This window comes from Xiphias gladius, chromosome 4, assembly GCF_016859285.1.
Source record: "Xiphias gladius isolate SHS-SW01 ecotype Sanya breed wild chromosome 4, ASM1685928v1, whole genome shotgun sequence".
NCBI lineage: Eukaryota > Metazoa > Chordata > Actinopteri > Istiophoriformes > Xiphiidae > Xiphias > Xiphias gladius.
This window is the reverse complement of record NC_053403.1, coordinates 14,944,736-14,969,914: the sequence shown is the minus strand read 5'-3', so window position 1 is coordinate 14,969,914 and position 25,179 is coordinate 14,944,736. Positions and strand designations below refer to the sequence as shown.

Sequence of the window (25,179 nt, the reverse complement as noted above, 5' to 3'; positions counted from 1 at the left end):
CACAATTACTTTACAGTGTGTTATAAACAACGTAATAAGAATCCTGATACTGCTTATAAATGCTAAATCTTGTATGAGGAGGGGATGACTTGGCTGCATCTCCCTCCATCGGCCTCAGCAGGCGTCTGATGACCAGCACTCCCTCGAGCCACTGTTGGACTTCATTACATTACAGTTGATAATTAGAAATCTCCAACCAACTGGGCCCCGACAACAGGCCTTACGTGGAAATGACAGTCCATAGTCAGACCGTGCAGAGGAGACTACGCCTACTTACAACCCCCCGCCTCTCTTTATTGAGAAGGATTGCACTCAAAGATATTATGAGCTTTGCATTTTGGGGATTATCTTTATTGCCCAAGAATCCACCTGAGAATGAAATAGCACGGCACAGCTCATCTAAACAAAGCTTATTTGCATCTTAAAACACCTCTGTTGGCATAGGACGTGACGTACATACAGCAAAATGTACAGAACATACATTTAAACCGTCATATTGCTGCCATCATCTTGTCACAAAAATATGCACATTATAGTGTCACAGTACCTTGCATCAAGGAGTAAAACAAGGAGCACGGCTTTTCGTTTGTTGCACTGAGATTTCTTTCCAAGAATAATCCCTTCATTTCACGTGTGCGGAAAAAGACAAATTTCAGAGAGAACTACTCTTCACACAAAAAACACTAGATTAACAAAGCGCCATCACCAGTTTCCCCAAAGTTTTATGGCTAAAAGCAAAATTAGTGCACAAACTTCATCCTACACATAGATTTCTACCATAGAGAGGATATCAAGCGCCTCTCTAATCCAGAATATACAGTATGGCAGCCGTTTTACATGGGTTATATCTATGGGTCTACACATCTCTACAACATTATGATCTTCAAGTACAGACTCCACTTCTAATCATGATGTTTTGAATTTCATGATATGGTATACATAGGTATCAGTGCTGTAGCAGAGAAGCTAGTAAAAAAATTATCTTACAATGATATCATTTAAAAATCTTTAAAAAATTATTATCCACTGTAATTGCTTGAGTCTACTCCTCATTAATGCCACGTTAGTAAATAAAAAACAGCAAAAGAAAAGAGCCGCTCTTAAATAAATATCACTTTGCTGTAGTACAGTTGTATCATGACATGTTAAGTTCTCTTTCCCTGATATTTTCTACAAAAATCAGGAGGCCGATCATTGTTTTATGAGATGCTGATCACTTACTCGCTTCCCTTTAATCGTCTATATATGAATGTAGTGACTAGATAGATATTTTTGCGTTACACGACAGAGCAGGGATGCAGGTTATGTGAATGTCTTACAGGCCACATTATAATGTTGTGGACGTTTGCTGGTATTATTCAATAGTATGGGTCTTTACTCTTTGGCAAGACTTACTGTACCTCATAGGACACGTTGATCTTTTCTCTACAAAAAGGACAAATAAAATCAGATCATTAAAAGGCTCTCTAAATGCACTAGAATGCAGATTAACAGGCTTCAAGATGGATGAAATAATCCACGAGGATCTTCAAGTATCAGGTGGTCTTTTGACAAAAGAAGCTCTACTTTTGGCATGTAACTGTAAATATCTCTAGAAGGCAGCGATTTCTTCTGCTTTTACACTGTCTGGTCATCTGTCTCCAGCTTTCGATGCAGGTCGGCACACTTAAATTAGTGTCACAAACAGCAAAGATGACAACGTCCGCGGCGTCGAGACACTAAATGCAAATTTGACTGCTTTTTCCACACGTTCATTGGACGTAGGAGGGGTGCGGCTCTGAAAATATCCTAGCTGCTTCCTGGCGATTGCAAATTCAAAACCTTAATGTCAAATGCAAGCAGATATGGACAAATACATGGCGTCATACCCCACCATTACCCGTTATCCTTCACTTCCTCTCATCCTGTCATCTTCATCAGGATGAAGCTAATCACTGTCTGGGTTCAGGTCAGGCTTTGGCCTCCAGCAGTTCAAGGAACAGTTTGTGCATAGGCACACGGCCGTCCTGTTTGATGCTGCAGAAGTGCTGGACGGAACGGGCGGCCGTCTGACGGAGGAGAGGGAGGGTCATGATCAGTTTGCCGGCCCGCCGGGGGTCCTCTGGGTGGTGGGTGGCCTCGTAATCCTGGAGGGCCCCGTGAAGGACGTCCTGGAGTCTCTGAACTGCTTCGGCGTCCTCAATTTGCATGGAGTCTAATAGGAGAAATTAAATTGAGAAATGTAATGCTTTAATTAGACAAAACATAAAAACACGGAAGAGTGGTTGGTGGAGGTAAATAAAAATAAAGGTTTGCAGATACTCAATCGAGATCCTAAGCTCTGTGATAGCTAACTCTGTACCTGAGTTAGCGAGTGCGATAGCCTTGAGGACCACGAACTCCTCCTTCTCCAGCCTCATGGTTTTGAACTTCCTCACCAGCTGGAGGATGGCGTTGTTGAGGTCAAGCAGCCCCGCCAGCTTCGACTGCTCCTCGTCCATGATGTAGTCCTCGGCGTACACCAGCTTGTCCTCAAGGGCCAGCGAGCGGAACACCACTCGCAGGATCAAAATCTCCATCCAGCCGCTCTGCAGTAAACTCATCTGGTCTGCAAGTGAGAGGGAGGGAAAGCCTAAAAACAGAGAGAGGATAAAATGAGTTAGACATGCTGTAGTGGGTTAGAGCGGTTTTAAATTTAGCTTAATGATTGTATAGCCTGAGAGATGACAGTGTTTTTAATTTTAAGGACATCAAGAATTCAAAGCAGTAATTTGAGATGCCGAAAAGAAGGATCTTAAAGGGGCGCTCCACCCATTTTACAAAGGTCAGTTTACTAGTCACGGTTAGTCCTGCTTGGCCTGTAAAAACAGCTGTTTAATGTCTTTCGTGCCTCTGATGATGTCATCAGGGTCATTTTGGGCTGGATGCGAGACGACCATTCAGCATGAAAGAAAGTCTATGAAAGATGCTATTTGGTTGCATTATGGGAAATGTAGGAAACAGCATTTTTGAAGACTGATCCATACTAGTGACTAGTGTTGGTAGTAAGTGAGGACATCTCAGCCTCCTCGGATTTCAACCATCCTTTTTTTAATTAGTCCCCCAGCTTTATGGGAGGGTAATACTACATTACTGGCGTACTCCTTTAAATAATTCAGTTTGTATCCACATCCCCTCAATCTGCCAGCACTACTTAATTTCTATTTGATTTCCAAAAGTTACCACATTTTTAGAAGACCGCCTGAACTTAGATTCAGTATATATCCATAGAGAAAGCATTAGCCTTAGCATAGTAACGGCAAAAATGTTCTTGAAGTCTTGTTGCTCTGTTTATTTGAATCTGTAGAGTTGCACCCTGATGAGATATGGTACTGACGACAAATTTAAAGTGTGGATGATGGTGTACATGAGCCTTTAATATCATTGATAATACAGAATTTGTTTGCGGCAGAATGATTTATTTAAAAGCGGGCCGCACAGAAAAGGGCATAACAAAGGACAAGAGTGACTCGGCGGTGAATTTAATTACACTCTGTGGGACACACCTACTTTGATTGACAATTACACCCCACAGGAGTATGATTAAACCAGATCATCCTCCCCACATAAACCTGCATACACACGCTCACGTGCACGTTTACTGTAATTAAACAGATGATTTTACAGAGCGAGGGGAGGAGGGGGAGGCGTCTGTGTTTTTGACACCATCAGTGATCGTTATCAGGATCCACTGCTCTTTACAATCACCACGGGAACGTCAGTGGCGCCCATTTCCCCTCTATCGCGCCCCGATTGATTGGAAACTCTGTCTGCGCACAATTTCATTGTTCGATAGGGATCAGTATTCTGGCACCGGACCATCGATCAGGGACAGCGACCTGTGAGAATGTAAGTGTGTTTGTGTGTGTGTGTTTAGGTCTGTGTGATGAAATCTCAGGCAATATAGTGATAGATTTCAAGGTCAAATACAAGTTAAAACTTAGTTAAAGAGAAAAGAGCATACTTTCAAGGGACAAAGCAAAAGGACACGGAGGGCAACAAGGATTGTTGACATTTGGGGAGAATTATGTTGCCAGTGTTAGTTGTATCTTATCAGCAATAACACACAGCCAGACACACCACAGTCGCTCCAGCACACGCATCCGACAGCCATCTTGCAGCACAGACTCAAAAAGGCCAAAAGCAAAGAGGGCAGTTGGTCTTTAGCCAGCTCATCTGCCAGTCTGGCCCTCAGACTTCAGACCACATCATTGTCAATCTGCCTGATAAGAGCAGACACAGAGGAGGGGGAGCAGCCAGGACAGTAGCCCCATCACACTCACCTCCCCCTGGGCAAAGAACTCAGATGGCCCGGGCCACTTCGCCCTGGACCCTGGCTCTCCCAGCAATGGGGGCCGTGTGGCCTGCCACTCATCCAGAGCTGATGTGACATGGCCATTACGCTGCTAGGAGGGGCAGTCTTTTTTTTAAATACCCTTTCTCAGTGTATTTGTCTCTACTTTCTACCTTCCTTTCTTTGTCTCTTTTACCTCCTCAATCTGTTCCTTGAATGATGCTATTGTCCGTTTTTGTCAGATTCCTCTAATTTATTCCATTTCTGTCCTTTTGTTCATCCTTTTTCTCTTCATCCAGCCTTTTATATCCCTGTCTCTCTGCCACTTTCTTTCTGCCTTTTATCTCTGCCTTTTTCTATTTAATTAAAAGAGCTGATTAGTGATGCCAACTAAAATTTCCCAGTCAATGTTTCAGGTAGCAGCATAATATCAGTTTACAGTCTGGTATCAGTGAGTTTATTTATAGTATCGATAACTGCTTAGATAGATGCTTTTATATTCTATTCAAAAATGAACCAGAAGCTAGCGGCTAAGGAGGGAGATCATACAAGACTCAACACAGATTAGGGATTTTTAATTTCATGGATTGGGTCTACATTTTTATTTTCTGTATTTTTGTACTGCTTCTGTGTATTTTTTGCACCTCTGACCGAATGAATTTTCCTGTTTTGGAAAATACAGTTAAATTTGATTTGAGTTTTTGATTTAATTTAGTCAGTAAAGACAAAATGCTCATCAAATGTTACTTGACAACAAATTGTAATGTCTTTAATTTGGTCTGAGAAGCAACCAAAATTACCCCCAATTACAAACAGAGAAAAGCATATTCCAGCGTTTGTAAAGATGTAACGAGTGAATGTTTGGTATTTAAAACTGATAAAGGACTTAATTATTCTTATAATGGAATACTTCAACATTCTTAGGAAATACACATATTTGCTTTCTTGTCGAGGGTTAGATGAGAAGACTGATACCACTCTCATATCTGTCTGTTGAATATGAAGCTGCAGCCAGCATCTGGTTAGCCTAGCTTAGCAAAGAAGACGAAAGACTGGAAATGGGGGGGGGGGGGGCTAGCCTGGATCTGTCCAAAGGAAATAAAATCTGCCTTGAAGTGCCTCTAAAGCAGTAAGTTCTTGAAATCTGGTTGCCTGGCAAAGAAACAGTCTGGCGGAAAAAAAAAAAAAAAAAAAAGGTGTTGCGAAACGACAGGTTTGGCAAGTTTAGCCTCGTGAATTATTCCATTTTATCAAATAACTTTTTAAAAGTAGTTTAGTCATCCTGAAATGTCATCCACAACCTTGCAAAAATGTCATGTTCTTCTTGAAGGAGTGTATCATGGCCCCAGCTGAAAATTAGCAGTGGTATATGAGCAATTATTTGTTTTGAGCTTGAAATGAAAGCATGAAATATTAACTCACATGAACTGCTGATCAGATCTTTAAAACATTCTTTTTTTCTTTATGAATGTACGAATCACATTATTTGCCTCAGCTCGCCTGATGGGAGTCCACCTTTTGTTGCTTTTAATTTTATTTTTGTGACATTTCAAAAGTTTGAATAAGATGTGCTTGACAGTTTGAAGAAAATATGGCTCCCTATCCCTCTCTCTCCCCCTCAGGTGGGTATCTGCCTCTCACCGCTGCTCCACTTTCCCAGGCAAACCCTCCACTGGCAAAGGGCTACAAATACACCCATCAGTCGGACTCTGTCTGTGTCGTGCGTTGACAGTAAGGAGCCGACAACGAGAGAAAAGAGACAGACAGCAACAGCCTGGGGGTTGAGAGGGAGGAGGAGGAAGATGGGGGGGGTCTGCTCCCTTCTTCCTTTTTTTAAGAGAACAATGGAAATGCTGATGAGGGACACCAAACACCAGCACACACTCAAATGGTTGCTTCATGTCCACTTTGTAGGAAAAAACATGGGGACAAATATAGTAGAGAGGGATACAAGCGCACACGCACGCCCACACACGCACATGCGCGCACACACACACACACACACACACACACACACACACACACACACACACACACACACACACACACACACACACACACACACACGCGCACACCTGCTTTGTTTGTTTTGTAACCATTTCAGAGACAGGACATCAACAAAAAACCCAGGTGTTTCCCTGGTGATGTTTTGGGTGTGGATTACCATGGCTGATAAAGCAATCAGGCCTTCAGTTAGAGGAAAACGGGAAGATGAGAAATCGTGCCTCTAGTATACTGGTCACTACTGGAGCCTGTATTTATACTGGGGTTAATAATGATGATTTTCCTTATTAGTTAATCTATTGTTTTTTCGGTTAATAATTTAAAACACTTTCTTTCTTCTTTCTGAATTTCTCCAAAATTCACCTTGAAATATTTGCTGTTGGAAACTTTGGGATCTACACTATCTTTAAATAAAGTTCTGTGGATCTGAGCAAAGTTTATGCGCACAGCATGACTCTGTGATGACTCGCAGAGAGGCCACCGCTTTTAATTTACAGAATGTCAAAATATAACGAAAAATGCCTATTGCAATTTGCCAAATGCTAAGGTGAAATCTGCAAATTGCCTCTTTCGTCCGACCAACAGTTCAAAACTCAAATATGCGCAATTTATAATGTCAAAAATGAGAGAAAAGGTCAAAACACTTGAGAAGCTGGAAACATTGATGATTGGTGGGTATTTTTTAATCGATAAATAACCTAAAAAAAATGATCAAATAACAAATCGTTGTGCTGACACAATTACTCAATTATCTGATTGTTCAACAACAAGAAAACAGAAAAGTAATTGGCAACAAAGGAATTATGAGAATTATTGTTATTTTTCAAGCAAAAATGCCAATCATTCTCCAGTTCCAGCCTTTTAAAATGGGAGAATTTGCTCCTTTTCTTAGTTTTATACCATTGCAAACTGAATATCTTTGGGTTTTTGGACTGTTGGTGGGATAAAACAAGCAATTTAAAGACATCCACCTGTGCTATGGGAAACTGTATTTTTTAGTATTTTCACTATTTTCTGACATTTTATGGACTGACAAGGAATTGATTAACCCAAAAAAGAATCAACTCCTAGTTGCAGCTGTAACGTGTTGTCTATCAATTTTTTGTCACTCTAATAAGTGATTAAAGGACTAATCATTTCAGCACTAATACCCACATATATGGAGACAGTACTGGTGTTCATTATTTGTTTCATTCATTAATTCATGAAGGTCCCATATATTTAACTTTTTCTACTGTCGACCAAACTGATCCTCTATAAGAGGAATTGGTTTCTCGATTCAGAGAAGCCCAAACCCAAAGTTGGCCCAATACACACATCCCAAAGTGTGAAAAGTGTGAAAACCTCTGTTGCCATCGCACACGATTACAACGATGCCAGTGTTTTAATCCCACTAAAATGTCAGAATACACTTCCCCCCTCCTTTCCACCCCCTCAACCAAAGAAAAAAAATAACCTCTGGACATCCCTTCTGCTGTTTCTGTGATAGAGGAAAAGCTAAGTGTGTTCCAAGTGTCAGGAGTGCTTTCGGTAATTCAGACAGCACGGGGAGACGGCTGCAGTCCAGGAAATGAATTAAAACGTTCAGGTGGCAACTGGTCATCTGGCTGATATATTGGGAACATACACTGGCCAGCAAGGGCATAGCACGGACACACACACACACACACACACACACACGCAGAGGATGACTGACAGATAACACACAGCCGCGCCAACATGCCCTCCTCTCTCCTCTGGGCCTCCAGTGAGTGTCTTGGCAACCACAAGTCACAACAGTCTCCTCCTCTGATCTGATTATTTGAGCTAATGTGTGTGGTGGATTGTGTGAGCGAACAACTGACTGACTGACTGACTGAGACCGGGGGGGGGGTTACAGCCTGATTCTTACCTGGGATGTGTTTGGCCCAGCCGATGTTGACCACCAGCTCTCTGTCGGCCAGGTCACACAGGGTGGTCAGGGCCTTGATGTCGCTCTCAGGTACAGTGGGGTCCGGCATGGCGAAGATGCCCTCGGGCTCGGCCACTAGCAGCAGAGACACGACTTTGTTCTCCACCACACCACCAACAGAGACTGAGAGAGAGTGAGAAAGGAACATTTTTATTATTATAACCACCTTTATTTAATCACGTAATCTCACTGAGGTCAAGGCCTGTTTCGCAAGACAGACGTGAATACAGTACAGAGAGAGGACACAACAAATATAGCCAGTCACCAAATAGCTCATACAAACAGCATAAGAAAAGACCACATACCTGTCTAAAGGGTCCAAAATTAAAAGTTTAAAGGAAAGTTTAAAAGTTTAAAGGAAAGTTTTTAAAATCCTTTGCGAGAGTTGGAAAAAGCTTACTGTTGCTTTCAAGTGAAAACCATGTAACTCCAAATTTGGTGATTTTGAATTTTAAGTGTTCCTCTGTGAGTTGAGAAAAATCGCCCTACTTCTAAGGCTAAATAAACCATTTGAAACCCCACAGGATTATCCGAAAAATGCATTGCATCATCCAACAAAGCTGAAAATGGGGCTGTTTTTCCTAGCGCATGAAAAGTTGACGTCATCACAGCCATTCAAAGCTTCCCACTTCTCACTTCAAATATAACAGTTGGCAGTGATTAATGCCAACTCATTAGCAAATACCAGCTATAAAAGAGATTGATTGCTCCGATAGACAACATCACAGAAAACACGACTGAACTGTTTTAAACTCAAAGACCACAACAAAGATAAAATAAGAGCCTTTCATATCTACAATTAAGCAATCCATTAACCTAGACTGACTGCTTAACAGTTATGTATTACAGTCATGTTTATATGCACCATAGTTGAAGTTTTGTTTGTACACCTACATGTTTTTTTCTGAGGCAAGGCGTTCTGTGGGTGCAGATAGGGGCTGTTCTCAGCGTCTATTCTCCTCTTGTACTTCTGTCTGCCGCCTCGGACCCGGTCCAGACGCACACCTACAGGTACACAAACACAGGACATTAATGATGCGCAACCCTCACCCTCTACATAATACACACCTGGGTGTCCTTATATTACAGGGTTAAAGTGTTAAATGTGCAGAAAGGAACACTCAATCACATTTACTCGAAAATCTGTGTATCACGTGCACAATAAAAATTCAGTACTTTCATTTCGACTGACATAAATTTGTTTTTCAAACGCTGGCAAACAGTATTTCTTGTTTGATGTTTTTTTTTAAAAATGCATTTAGACTGTGAGATTACACAGAGTAAAACCGGTTTGAAACTAAGGTTAAATAATGTCCAGTTTGTTTGTTTTTGAAAAACAAAGCTATCCAAAGGTAATAGCAGCCAATTATATGATGTGAGAAGATGAGTATTTTTAATACAAGGACCACGATTCCTTTTATTTAATCGGCGTCGATGAGTAATGTCTGCAGAGTGTCTCCAAAACAACAAAACAGAACATTTTCAATTCCATTTGGATCGTCGTCAGGCAGGTGGAGTGGTTCGGAGTCAGTGGGCAACTGTTACTTTTTTCATCAGCAAAGACACTGACATCAGTTTCAAATAAGTAACCAGGTATCAGAAAGAGGCACGATGTTGGCCATTTATCTACTCGATTGTCTTGACGACCCCGAGGAGACCGAACAGGACAAGTCTAACGTTGGCACAGCAGCACGCATGCCTGTAACATGACACCCAGCCGATGACAACTGCTCATCTTAACAAGCGTTGTGGCAACCTCATCACCATGGTGAACGGGATTTACGTGTGTGTGTGTGTTTGTGCGTGCGTGTGTGTGTGTGTGTGTGTGTGTGTGTGTGTGTGTGTGTGTGTGTGTGTGTGTGTGTGTGTGTGTGTGTGTGTGTGTGTGTGTGTGTGTGTGTGTTTGTGCGCGCAAAGTGGACAGTTAGATGGAGGAGAAGCTGAGACTCGCAGTCACCAAGTGTATCTCCAAAGAAAAATGCATGTGTCCAGCGAGTGTGAACGTGACTCAGGAAGCCTTTGGTAGTGGTGTTGGGTTACCCGATCTACACAGCGTAAACAGCCAGAGTGGCCCTGAATAGATCTATAATGGCACTCGCGTCTGTAAGAGGTACTTTGAGGGTATTATTTGCCCATTTGACACCTCACAGTCATACTCCCTCCCTTTGAGCCTGCAGCCTCCGGTACTTATTCTTACTTATGCAGATATTTATGGAGCGCATGCATCAACTTCCAAAGCATTACATAAAATAATCTCCTCTTAATCAGGCATGTAAATTGTATTTTAGGTTCATATTGTATCAGTTTATGGTCAGATTCTTAGATTTCTTTGTATCATTGTTTTGTAAAGCTATTATTGTTATTTTATAGTTGTGCTATTAGCATAACAACAGTTTTATAGAATTTCAGCTTTATTAAGTAATAGATCATGAACAGAGATAGGAGGAAGAGGGACCCGCTAATAACAATGCAATGGTTTGAGAAGGAGGCCTGTGACCTTTGCTGGGAGCCAATACGCCCTTACTTAAGACTATTATGAACATAATAGAACACACCTGCAAAATTCCTACCTACCCACCTCCGTAAAAGTCCTATTATAATACTCTATGTAAAGCTGTTTTATAGAACTATCAGCTTCTTCACTTTGAGTGATAGGGTTAGAGTTTGGCTATTTTACATTAGAGATATCTGTATTTGAATTTTCTCTGGTGTTCTTGCCCACTTCAAATCTAACGGTTTTGAAGTGGGCAAGGCTCAGCTGGAAAAAAGTTGATGTAATGTATTTTCCTGCACCAACCAGGGGTCAACAATATTTGAATCAAAATCTGAAGATCAGTTGTTGGCTTGTTTGCTCATGTTACCAGAATTGTCAATCAAATCTAATCAAACCACACCTACACAGTCCCAATGAAGCCGATTAGCTTTTCTGAGTGATAAAATCACTCAGAACTATTAAATTTTATTGAGAAATACTTGGTTTGAAGACTTGAAACCAAGTTTGCAGGGGCTTTAAAGCTACCCTTTGAACTAGGGCTGGACGAGTAAACCAATTACTGACACTGTGAATCTCTTACCAAACCACATTTACTCTCATTATAGTTTTCAATAAGTTAAAATGTTTAATGATTGTTGAAAGCTCCAGAAAAAGCTGGTAAATAGACCTTCAGTTGGAATTGTTTTGTCAAACTATTTCAAGGGTCAAGAATGAACCTTCCAACTCCATGTCAACTGAACAAACTCCATCCACTGATGAAGAATGTATGATATAGTTGAAAGCTCCAGAAAAAGCTAGTAAGTGGACCCTGAGCTGGGATTGTTTTGTCAAAATAACATTAAATCCACATTAAAACCAACGATCAGCTTAAAGTCCAACCCACAATCTTTATGTGGTCATACTGTAATTAATCCAGAGAAACGTGCTATATAGCTTGTAACCCAACCCAAGAAAGGAAATTAAAATGTTCTGACATCAAGATTAATTTGGCAAATTATCATGATAGAGATTTTAGAGCATATTGTTGAGCCCTGTTTCCTACTCTTGGGGGTCTCATTTGGTCCAACGATGGCTAGATGGGTGAGAAGCTAGTTGGCAGTTTTGGAGATAGAAGGCAACGAAGAAGAGCTGGCACTGGAGAAGATTAGTGGGGTATTAAGGGAGAGATTGGTAAACTCAATGCTCCCTGACCCTCTGGTGATGTCACAAGGGACAAATAGTAAGTGTTGATTAGTCTGGGTACTTGGCAGGTGCCACTCTGAGGTGTGAAATGAGGGATGAGGGGTTAGAATTACTTGTGTGTTGTCATCAGATTTAATACAAACAGTTGGCAAACACTGGATTAAATGAAACATCTCCGGTAGTTGATCTATAGAAAAGTATGTTTTATGCGGGTGTATTTGTGTGTGTTTGGATCTGGCAGTTAATCAGACACACACATCCGAGCTAAGTGTAACTCTTCGCCAGTGAAATGTGCTGACAACCAAAAGGCCAAGAATAGCTTTGGTGGATAACAAAACAGACACACACACCTCCTCCTTGTTCTTCTGTACAGCCCATCAGAGTTCGATAAACACGGACTACTCAGACATTGATCTATTTTTTGCTGCTTTCATCACTCAGCCTCCTTTGGAGGGTGTCCGGATGTTCACATGAGGAGCTTTACAAGTTCCGAAAATGTGCACAGTACAGCAGGATCAGGAGCACGGACATCCAGACGCTGATCCTGACTGATCCAGGTTACCATGTTCCGTGTCGTCCATTTCTGCTGCCACCACCAGCATGTGTACATTATAAACAATCCCACGCTTCTCAGATATTGTGACAAATGTACATATGGCTGCCACCAACGCCACTTTGGCGTAACATTCCCTGCACACGGCTTATTGCCAACAAATGAGAAGAAAAGGATTTTGAAGGTTGGCAGCGAAAAGTACACACAGTCCCTCTGTTCTGTTCTGATGCTTTTCTCAGAATGCAGATTAACACACGTCAGACCAAATAACTTCAACTAACAGGAACTGGGGATGAGACAATAAGGCAAGACGAAGACAGAAGGTTGTTTGATAAAGGTACTACTGCAGCAATGCTTGTATTTCTTAGGAACATAAACTGTTAAACCATGAAAGTAGAGGATCACACAATTACAATTGTATGATAAATTGTATTTTTTAAATATTGCACACATTTTGTTAACATACACGTTTTTACTACCCGCAGAAGCAACAGCAACTGCAGAAATGGGCATTAAACAGGGCTTAATCAAATCCTGCCTCGGGTCTATATGTCTTTTAGCTGTGTATTTAATATGGCTCTGAGTCTCCCCATTAAACCTCACAGCTCCTCTGTCCCAGCATTTACTGCGGCCTCTCTGGGGAAGAGGGGCATTACGAGACACGATGAAGCGCGTTACGAGGGCGCTTACGACAGGAGTTACGAGGGGCAGTTCGCATTTCACGGAGGTCCAGGAATCCCACAAGGCATCTGGAGGAATTTATTAGGGGGGAGGGAAAGCAAAGACGGTGGCTAGAAGAGGGGGGCCTGAGAGGCGGACTGGGATGCTATTGATGCCCCTACCCTATTAAAAGCAGCTAATTTAGAAAAAAGGCAGAAACACACACACACACACACACAAACACACACAGTCACAAGAACACACAGAGGTGTGTGCATAAATGTGAGTGCAGACTGACGTGTCATAGTCAAAGTCATATACACAAACTGATACGCGTGTAAAGATGCTATAATTCTTTGTATACGTAACTCAACACAAACATTTGTGAACACACAGCAGCAATAAACAGATGATCCTGTGTGTTTAAAGATAAGTAGGTGGCATTAAAGGATCATTCCAATTTATTACAAATGGGATCGTATTTTCATAGTTTTGGCTATCATATCTATTGGTTATGATAACATCACACTCATGAAAGTAATTGCTGAGATCTGGGAGCATGGCAATATCGCTGCAACAAAGGCTGACAGTCCAAGAAACTCGACAATCACACGAGTTGTAAACAAGTCAACAACCTAGCTACGTTATCTATATCACTTTATTTGGAGGTAAAACAAAAAAACTGTGTGTTCAACTACAATATTCGCATATGTCCCTAAACAAAAGAATGTTCAGGTAATAATTTTACCGTTCACTTTCATTTTCTCTTCCAAGTAAGTTTGCTAACCTGGGGCTTTGTTTAAAGTCCCGGTCACACCGGCAATGCAAAAAGTTTTCTGATAAAATTAGTTGATTTCAAGTTCAAGTTCGACCCACAAATTTGCACCATTCACCAGCGCTGACCTCTACCGGAACGGAGAGCCGGAGAGTCCAGAGTGGAGGAAGCTAACATAGCATTTTCTGCTGCACCATCCACTTTGATATAAACTCCTCTGATGGAGTATAAACTACTCCAAAAGAGGCATGGTTTGCAGACCGTTAATGGTACAAATACTCTGGCAAACTTATTTTGCCATTAGCAATCAAGCTGACAAGTTTTTTTTTTCCCTCTTCCCTCCTCAGTATGGTGTATGGTCCTGACAACAAATAAATGCTTCATCTTTGCATTTACTATCCCTCAGTCCCACCACAGACACACACACACACACACACACACACACACACACACACACACACACACACACACACACACACACACACATTTTATCTGCCCTCCTTTCTTTATTATCATCTCTTGGCCCTACACAGCAGGCAACAAGTACAGTAGGAGGTCGCTAATGTTTTCCTTTTTGAGTCACTTCTAAATCTGGACAACAATATGTCACCAGACAGGCACACAGTCAGACTAAAGGAGCACCTGACGGCTGTCACTGACTCTCTGTGGAATGTATACATGTCACCATCGCCATTTCATATTTTTGAGCATACATAATGAAGTTTTGCATTGAAGAAATTAGCTGTACAACTAATTTGGAACGTAAAAGGTCAGCACTAGACTTATTTTGTGTATTTTATATTTATTTTCGCCTTGATTTAACCAAGAAGAGTCAGCACATGGGTATAAATACACTACAGACTGTTTAGGTGAGGTTAGGTGGTAAGGCACCATTGTGTCTATAATTTGTGTCCATTACGAAGCAATGGGCTGGGTTGGGTAAGGCATTTGTCTAATTCTTATTCAATTCCTTAGCTGCATGTCAAACTTACATTTTATTTTTCTAAAGTTTCATCCCAGGAGCCCCTGGCAACGACTCCCTCCATTATCTCACATGCTGCTGCAGTGTTGCACCCACACCCACACACACACACACACACACACAGGCAGATTTTCAGAAGTTATTTCTGATTAACACTGGTGAAGCCAAGAGTAAAACAACTGAACAGTTAGTGGCTCTATCCTCGCTCTCAAAGACACGGCTATGCATTGTTCAGCTCTGTGTTTACTACACATACACAGACCTACACACATCACAGCTGGCACGAAGGGCCTGAAGTTTAACTGCCAGAGGTTTTAGGTTTCACTGAAGTTTACACAACTACAGTACTTGCCAACACCATTTCATCAGGTGAGACATTAAGAGAATCTCAGCTGGTAATCAGGGTATTGTTTCCAGGAATGCACAACAAAGGAATTGCCGTGAGACTTGTGTTAGCCTTCACTCTCTGGCTGCTTTTTCTCCGCCTCAGCTGTCTAAAGAATGAGAGTTGAGCTTCTGCTAAGTCTACCCTCCGATCAATGCCGGAAAAAGCAACTCAAACTGTGTGTTGACCTGTGGAGTCATGTGGGTACGCCAAGGTAGATGGCAGCACGGTAGAGGAGCTCTTCTCACCCACCAATATTTACGTTAATTTACTAGATGATAATTCACAACTTTTGGTAAAATCATCTTCCTTGGTGTTTACAATATATAACTGAATAGTTTGGAGAGGATTTTTGAGCCCCAATGGCAACTACATCTAAGTATTTCAAGGAAACGACAATAAACTGCATGGCTACCAGTTAAACCCTCCCTGCGAATGGAGAGAAGGCAACCCCAAGCCCAACGCTAGAAAAGCAGACCGGCCCAAAACCAAGTCTGAAGAATATGTTTGCCGAAATCACCAAAATGAGTGCCATGTTGCAGGGGGTGGCGGACACATATCAAGGAAAAAATGTTTTGACCAGGGTCTGAAATTGATTTTCATTGGATAGCTGACCTTCTCTCAACATGCCCACTGCCAGACATTTCACAAATCGACACGCCTGGCAGGATTTCCTTCTTCTCTTGGTGATTTCACATTCATTGGATGCTGGGCAGCTGTATTCAATATTACCTGGAAGAGAGAGAAGAGAGAATATAGAAACACATTTTATGAAATAATTGCAGAGAAGTTTGGTCAATCATTCATCAGTATCATGAAAAAATGATAGTTTTAATGTAAAAAGTTACATTTTGTGGAAATATGTCACAGTATGAGATTTAAAAAGGTACCCTACAGTTTAGGGGCTTCTCATCAGCGGACTAAAATAAGAGCAGTCAAAATCGAGGCAGCAGAGGCAGAGAAACTCTGAATCTTACTCCCTAGTATGGAGCAAACCCAAAAAACACAGGATTCTACACCTCCCATAATTCAACAGAATAGAGTATTTCATTAGACTCTCACTGCCTGTTAAACTTCCACATCTTTCAAACTCTACACCTCCAGAAAGCTAGTTACATCCCTACAATATGTGAAAAAGCTAGCCCTAGCTACACCTGTAACTAGGGCTTTCTGTTATAAATTTGTAATGTCAAGCTCAAACATGTATTTATATAATATATATTATATAAATATATATAAGTATATATAAATCTTAATTTCAATTTTTTTTTTCAAATAAAACACTAAAATCACTTCATTCAAAAAAGGCTCAGTCATTTTTGTTTTGATTTTGATTTATGATGTATTAATATCAAGATGATGCAGTTATTCTGTAAACATTCATTTTGAATATATTGCTCACAATGTGTGCAATGAGATACATACATAAATATTCCTAAAACGTAATTGGGTGTAATGGCCGTGGCAGGCAAATGTGCACGTTAAGCCCGATGGCGTTCAGCCACTTGCAGGCGCTCTCAGCTGTCACCCTCCGTCAGAAACAGGAAATATCTGATGAGCAAGACATCAGATCTCCCCATTTGATCTGACAGCCGCTCATCCTGTTTGCCCTTTGAACCCATCTAAAGAAGCCAACTTCTAGAGGCCTAAACGCAAAGTAGCCTGCCAGGTCCGCGAACTGGGCTGCGAGCCGACAGAGCTCCCTTCAAAACACTCACACTGCCTGCTGCTGGCTCTGGCTGCTTACGGCTTTCAGGGCTGGAGCAAATACACACACATTCAGCACCATATGTTATCTGAAGCTTTAAAACCTAAACTCAAACATGTTGACTATATACACGATGCACTGTAAGTTTAACTGCATATCAGCTGTTTGCAAACAGGTCTTTATTTAAAGCCTTTTGCAGTTTGAGAGACGGAAGCTGCTAACTAACTGATCGGGGCTTGTTTATACCAAAACAAACGGTTATGGTCCGACCGCATCTGCAATATGTTGCTCGTAAAACAGGTTTACACAATGCAGGAAGGCATTATCGGCCATACACAATTATTTCTGTTACTAAGTATAAAACGGAGCATGGTCATGTGCATAAATGTGTGTTTTGTGTGTGTATGTCTGTCTCCCTCTTACCCTGGATGGTCCTCTTGAAGAAGGCCTTGCAGGCCTCACAAGAGGCCACACCGTAGTGATAACCTGAGGCCACATCCCCGCACACAAGACACAGCCGCTTGGCCACCGAGCCCAGCATGAACTCACACTTCACTTGGCCGTCCTCCTCACCAAACCTCCTGGATAGAGGTGGAAAGAAAACAGGGAGGGAAGGGGAGAAATTAGGAGGAATGTGCTCAGATAGTAGTAGTACTTCCATTTAACACCCCAAATGGGGTGAAACACACAAAACAAGTGACAACATGCTGTAAACACCAACCTGTTTGTTCCTCCATTGCTGGCCAACCCCGCTGTGTGACCATAGAGGGCTGGTGAGTCCAGTCCATTGCTGTGACTGTGGCCCTTTGTCAGGGGCCCATAGCTGGAGTTTGTGTCCGAGGAAGAGCTTCCCGGGCTGGGCTGGGCCGGGCTGACGTCACCCTGGGAGCTGGGGCTGGGGCTGGAGGGCTCACGCTTTATAGATGAGGGACAGGTGGGGTCCAAGCCCCTCACTGACATCCTGCCCAGATGTCTGGAGGAAAAATTGAAGATTCAAGGTATATAACAGATATAACATATATGATTCTGCATGTACCTTATTGTAATACATATTCATGATGGGGAGAGATTTAAATTTCAGGTCAGCTTTATATAATGAGTCACCTTGGTATGGCCATTCATATTAATGACCAGTTGTTGACTTTCAGATCTGTGGGCTGTGATTAGTTTTATTAAGTCAGGCATCATTTACACAGATAGTAATCTTGTACAATAATAAGCAGGTAGGAAAAATTATTATAAAAAATGTATGGGTTTATATATGTATCTCAAACCACAAACATAACTACAAAGAAAGCTCATGCTGTTAGGGCCAACTATCCCCCTTCTTTGGACTACCCCTCCTCTCCATCTCCACATCCCTTCATTCATGCATCCATCCATCCATCGTGGTCTTTTCTAAACCAGCCATTTGCGATTTCCCACATATGCAAAGCTGCTGTCCTTTACGCTGCTTTTTTTTTCAAAGACGAAGATTGCTTAAGCAAACCTAGGGAAATAGCCAAACCAGCAATCATCCGCATCATCATCACCATTATGTTCAATCCAAACACACTGCCCTTCCTCTCTTTTGTTTTTTTCTGCCTTTTTTCCTCTCTCTATTCTCTCTGTGTCTCTTAGTTATTCATCTCACTTGACCTGTCAACGGTTAACACTTTTATTGTTTGAAAATGTGGAGACATTAAAAGAAAATATTCATTGAGACAAGAACAAGAACAACATATTTTCCTCTTTTTGTTGATAATCATCTAAATTCTTTCTTTCTTTTCTTATTGCACTATTAGCATATTTTTAGAAGTATACTTTCTATGAATACCTCTATAATACCTGTCTGAAATAAAACACACTTCCTCTAAAGTGTGTATCATTACTCTATTATTGGATTAAGATGTGACACCACGCTCTCTGTCACCAGGCCGACGAGAAAAAAACATCTGAGACCAGCTGAGGGGTACAGTAGGCTAGCGGGCATGTGATCTGCACTCAAACACACACATACTGAAAACACACACATACACACACACACACACACACACACACACACACACACACGCATTGTGGCGTCAGACGTTCATGTGTCGATGTAAAAATAAAAATCCTAGACATTCTCCCACTTCTCCATATACACTTCAGATTCATACACACACACACACACACACACACACACACACACACACATATTTTAAAGCATGTGTCTTCATAAACACCCCAGCACATACTTGTATGCAACTGTTTGTCGCCAGGCCAACTTTAAAAAACCCTCTGCTGTCTCTCTCTCTCTTTCTCTGTTGCACATTCCCACATACTGAGAAATACACCCACACACACACACACACAGTATCCGCTCATCAGTACGTCTCTCCCAATCTAATCTTGGTCCGGTGAGGTGGATGTCCAAGTCAGTCTGTTTCCTGCCATGTAAATCAGTGTTCTCTAAGCCACAAGTCATTTGGTAGGCAAAGAAACTGGCTGCTTTTAACCACCCCCAGAGTAAACCATGGTCATGCGCTATTGACCCCTCTACAAACCCACAAAGACAGACATACAGACACACAGTAAGAAACAGACTGACAAAAAGTAAAGACACCAAGAGAGCCAACAAGTAATATGTCTCAGTGAGAAAACCAAGCAACTGTAGCAACATAATCCCAGTGTTTGCTGGCTTGTAGGTCTGGGTATCGAACATCAATGCTTATTTGGTACAGATAGAAATATGTTCATATCACCCAATATCAAACACTGTCGAGTAAAATTTTGCCTTGAATTTCATATAGACTTCTACTTTTTTCTTCATCAGACAATTTTTGATCTAAATCATAATTTTGCCTTTTTAGTCTGTTGTTTGGGTCAAGCTTTAATAACTTCCAGTTTTTAGACAACATTAAACCTGTATTAACAAAACATGGACATATTTTCTCCTTAAGTTGATATGGTGAACATGCTAGCAAACATTTGCCTATTTATAAATCCGGCAGACACAGAGCAACATTAGCATTCATTTGGAGTCGTTTCTGGTCACCTGTCGAATGTAAGTCCAATATTCAGTCTTCTTTTAGCTCTGTTTTGGTCTCTTTAGCTTCTAAATGCTACGTCAACTAGCTAGTTATTAGCTTCGTTTGCTGGCTGTTTGGTGCGGGGCAGGTAGCATACAGTCGCTTCTCAGAGTGTTTTCGTTGAAAACAGCTGCTGCAACTGGAAATGACACTCATGAGAGTAGTGAGAGTGAACAAAAATAATAAAGTTGTGTACTATAAAACCAAAACAGTTAGCTTAAAGAATCTAAAATGCGCTGTAGAGCTGCGGGGAACTGCAACTGAGTCAAGTTATAATTCTATGTGGGTCCCTCACTACAAGTGACATTTTTCACATTAAACAGTCATCAGATCCACTGTTAATATAAAAATATTGATTATAGCTGCTTTAAATATTTAAGATGTTTTTTTGTTGGTTTTTTTTTGTTTTTTACATGAACTAAATTTTATATTCCTCAAGATAAGGTATTAGAAAATATAATTTTGCTACTGTATCAATATTACTAACAAAAATTTAAATGGCACCCACTCCTAGTTTTAAACCCCCCAAACTGTCCATCATTAACCAATGAACCAGCCTCAACTACAAGACTGATGCAAATTTTTGTTCCACCGCTCCCCCTCCATCTTCAATCTCTCCAATCCACTTTGAAGACTATAAAAACATTACAGTGAAAAGATTTCAGTTTCCTTTTAAAATGACTCACTGGTACCCTTATTGGCTATCCATCAAAGTTGTCCATATTGCCGTGTCAAGTCTCTGACAGGTACAGAGTGAGATATACTTGGTGCTCTCCTATTGTAATGCATCATGGGGGGGGGGCGCGTTTTGCTTTCATAATGAAATGGCTTTAGAGTGGGGTGATCAGATGTGATGTGATATTCACTCTGACAGATTACTAATCTACAACTCCATATAAAAGCCCATCAAAAGATGGTCGGTGCTGCTTCTACAGCCCCATGCAGCAAGGATAAATCAGAGCAGATGTGATTGTCTGTGTCAGTGGGTATGCAACAGTTATCATAACCTACTCCCCTTGTGTCCCGGTTTCCAAAACAACTCTAATTGCACCCTGGCAACAAAGGTCAAAATGCAGTGTGAAACGACAAGGAAAGAGAAAGAGAGGAGAAGAAGAGGAAGAAGAGAGGCCGGAGGAAATTACAAGAGAGGCAGACGGATAGACGGAGTGTGAAAAAGCCAGGAAGGGAGAGAAAGAAAGGGGCAGTCCTGTGGCTCATTAACCTGGGGGTGTTGAAAGAAAAGAGAGAAGCCAACACTCACTTTCAAACGAGCAGAGCAGACAATGAACCACCGGGAGGGAGGTAGAGTGAGTGAGAAGAAAACAGGGAAGGAAGGAAATACAGAAAATAAGAAGGAACTGACCGACAGATATAAAGAACATGGAGCAAAGGCAAATCTACAAACTTTGGGGAAGTGAAAATAAAGCACAAGGCAACAGAGATTCTCCCTGTATGATCAAAAAAACACACAAATACTTTTGAGGTCCTGTTGACGGACCTCCTGGCTCTAACTCCAACCCTGGGGAGCAGTTATTAAGGTCAGCTGGGTCTCCGGAGAGTTTTTTTTTTGTTTGTTTGTGTTTTTTTTCTAAACTAATGAGCCAGCAGGAGATGAGCAGGGATCAGTGGCAACCTCATCCAGTTGTAAGAGCCTTAGACAGGCTTTGGACGAATCTGTTAGCTGGGAGATGAAGTGCTTGTGGCTGGAGCTTGGACCCGCAAGCTGTGGAAACGCGGATAGCGTGCCATACAGGGGGATCATCTCCGGCCGTCACCGCCTTTTCTCCTATTCTTTATCTGGTTGAGTCTGTCACCAGCAATCAGCCGACCTGTACGTCCGCATCTGCTCGTCTTCCGCCTCAGCTTGGTCCACGTCTGTTCGTCTCCCATTCACTTTATCTTCCCCTGCTAGGAGCAGCTCATTTCAATCCTAAAATGCTCAATGCGATGTGTCCTCAGAGAAGAGTAATTATGCCACGGCTGATAAAAGAGCCGCAGTGATGATAATGAACATGATTTTTTATGATTACAACAAAGAAAGGCAATCAAAAAGCAGTGTCTTGGTAATCAAACAGCCGCTTTGCACGTCTTTTCACTGGCTTTCATTTGCTTTGTTCATGTCGGCATATCTGCCGGGGGAAGATATTCACCAGCACCTGGATGACCAAGGGAGGACTCCCGCACCAGGACTAGTTTCCTTCAAACTGGTCTTACCCACTTACCAACACTATCAGCAAACAAACGGGCTGAACAATGACAACTGTAAGCAATGCATACAAACCTCCCACACCTGGGAAATTTTCATTTACATTTCCCCAAAGTAAGAAAAAAGAGAAGAAAAGACTTTACATTTAATTTATTTAGATAAATCCCTTGTTATTACACCTCTGTAGAGCTAATTTGCTTAGGTAATTCACTGATCAGTGAATCAACAGAACATTATCCAGAAACTATTTTGATCATTGATTAATAGTTTGAGACATTCTTGAAGCAAAAATTCCAAACATTCTGTAGTTTCCGACGCTAAATTGTGAGAATTTGCTGCTTTTCTCCCTGTTTTACATAATTGCAAATTGAGTATCCTTGAGCGTTGGACTGCTGGTTCGAACAAAAGACACAATTTTAAGACATCATCCTGGGCTAAATGAAAGTGTAATGAGAGTTATTTACTATTTTCTGACAATTTGCGGACACTTAGAATAAGAACTAGAAAAGACTTCAGGCCTAAAACTGGTAATTACTGGCAAATATTTACACCAGTAAAATTCAAAGAAAGATAAATTCCAAAGATAAGGATACTGTTAAATGTTTATGTGGCATATGTGCATTCCTCTAAACAATGAGACTGTAAATTGTAATGACTGAGGGAGCAAATATTGTAAAAGTAGAAGTCAATTTCTTTTCCTTAAGGGAATAATGATGATGCTCAAGCACAGCAGTTGAGTTGTGTCCTGCAATGCTCGATTTTCCTCCAGATGAACCTGATTCTCACACTCACACAACGCTCTTATGTGATAAACATTTGCAAATGTTTACACAGGCAGGATTACAGTCTGTCAGAGGGAATGTTCAAAGTCCTCTGAAGTACCAAGATCAAGTGGAAAATCATAAGCAGTGCATTGTAATGTGGTGCATAATACTTCTACAGCACAAATACACACAAATACAACATATCTGATGAATGCGTTGGCAGATGTTGACGCATTTGTGACACGGACACACACAAGGACAGTGTGCCACAAATCAAGCATCACGAAGAAGCTGTCAGTCAATAAAACTGAAGCTTTCTCACACAGTATCAGCTCAGTTTACACCCGTGTGACGCTTGTTCATTTTGAGAGTGCACGTGTCGTGCTCTGTAGAGTCATTTTGCTGTGAGAAAGTACTTACTCTGTGTCAGAGTGGTAGGTGAAACACTCTGGGAGGTAGAGGTCGACTAAATCCATGTGCACTCTGCCACCATACTCCGAAGGAGGAGGAAAAGGTTCTGTCCAGGCGCGTCTGCTTCTGTCTGCCTCCTCTTTCCCTTACTTTTTCTCTTTCTCCTCTACTGTGTTTTTTTTAAACTGTCTCTCTCCCTGCACTCTTTCGTCACTTTCTCTTTACTCTGCCTCCAAACTTTGTCTCCATCTACTGCCTTCTCCTCTGCTGCATCACACTCTCAGCTCCTCTAATTGTCCCTCTGTCTGTCTCCGTGTCACTCACACTTCTCACCGACAGCCTCGGGTCAGCTGGCCGCCTTTGAAGTCGGGACTGTTGTGACTAGCTGTGTGTGACAAGGGTCTCCGAGCATAGCCGGCCCTCATGAATACCCAGCCACTCAATTTGAATGGCCTTCCTCCCAGAAGGCCGAGCTGACAGCTGATTGGCTGCCGTCTGAGCCAATGAGGGCCGACCTCTCACTGGGGCAGGTGGATATGACAAGAGAGGATGTGGGTATTTAACAGGTTTTAGTTCTTAGAACCGGGAAGTAGAAGGTGTATTATCACGTATTAGCAGCATGATTTGTTGTTGTCATACCACTTGACATAAAACGACACATAATACACTGCCTACATCTAAATGTACATTTATAATGTTGAACATTTTTAAAAGAATCTCATGATCTATTGCCCCAAAACAACTATGGTACTCAATTGTAAAATCTTCCTCTATTTAAATTACAATTTTATATCACTGCTATGGTGTTTATACTGTTTCTGTAGAAAAAAGATTAAAAAAAACTATCAATGATATGGTCAACCAGAAGTTGTTTTCAGTAAAATCACTCAGATCTAACACTTAGTGGATTAATAGATTAGTTGATCCACAGAAAGTTAAACAGAAACTATTTTAATAATCAATTACAGTCATTTATCAAGCAAAAAACCTTCCAGGTTCCTTGTTTTTTTATGTGAATTGAATATCTTTGGGTTTGGGGATATTGGTTGGACAAAACAGGCAAGCTGAAGGCATCACCTCCGGCAGTTGTGACACACATTTTATAGTGTTTTCTGGCATTTTATTGACAAAACTGTTTAAACAAATACATCTGGCACAAGAGCTGACACTAGTCAAGCCAAATATTGTCTAAATGCGGGATAAGATAATAAAGAATTGCCAGTGCCATCCCTAAAATGAAATCCACGTCTTGCCACACGTATATATGAAGAAACATATGGACATCCACACATAAAAACACACATGCACAGGTTGTCTTAGGCGACTTCCACCTTGTACTTTAATCTGATCCAATCAGTTTTGGCGCCATGCCTAATGTGATGCTTTGCCTTTCACTGACAACACACACGTGCACACAAAGTGAGAGTAAGTGCAGTAAGTAGTGCCTGGCACGCAACACAATATAAGGTTAACGGGTGAAACAAGACATTGCCGACACGGAAAACAACACGGCGCAGGAAACTGGGGAAACATTTAGAAATGTAATTTAATCTTAAATCTCAGTATTCATATCAATATAACATTTGTATATCAGTGCTGCAAAAGGAGTAAAATAAGGCTGTTATTGATCGAATGAAAATAGTGAAATTCAGTTGGTTAAAAACATTCTTTAATTTAATATGACTTAAATGGAGTTCTGTATACATACAATGTATTAAATAGTACCATTATTATTAACA

The 25,179-nt window shown here is 41.3% G+C and overlaps 1 protein-coding gene across 1 annotated transcript; it reads right to left on the bottom strand.

Moving 5' to 3' along the window:
- Positions 1-311: 311 nt before the first annotated feature.
- Positions 312-23,868, bottom strand: LOC120789228 (estrogen-related receptor gamma-like). Its single transcript, XM_040125810.1, has 8 exons — positions 23,450-23,868; positions 17,728-17,979; positions 17,430-17,587; positions 15,914-16,030; positions 9,162-9,272; positions 8,208-8,390; positions 2,342-2,611; positions 312-2,194 (listed from the first exon to the last, which is right to left on the bottom strand). Exons 1-8 carry the CDS (start codon positions 23,503-23,505, stop codon positions 1,950-1,952), a joined length of 1,392 nt encoding a protein of 463 aa, XP_039981744.1. The 5' UTR covers positions 23,506-23,868; the 3' UTR covers positions 312-1,949.
- Between the last annotated feature and the right edge of the window lie 1,311 nt (positions 23,869-25,179).

Coding starts and splice junctions, on each gene's coding strand:
- LOC120789228 (XM_040125810.1), bottom strand. CDS start 23,505: ATGGATTTAGTCGACCTCTACCTCCCAGAGTGTTTCACCTACCACTCT. Junction 17,588..17,727: donor AGCAATGGAGGAACAAACAG/GTTGGTGTTTAC, acceptor ACCTCTATCCAG/GAGGTTTGGTGAGGAGGACG. Junction 8,391..9,161: donor CTTGCCTCAGAAAAAAACAT/GTAGGTGTACAA, acceptor ACTCTCTCTCAG/TCTCTGTTGGTGGTGTGGTG.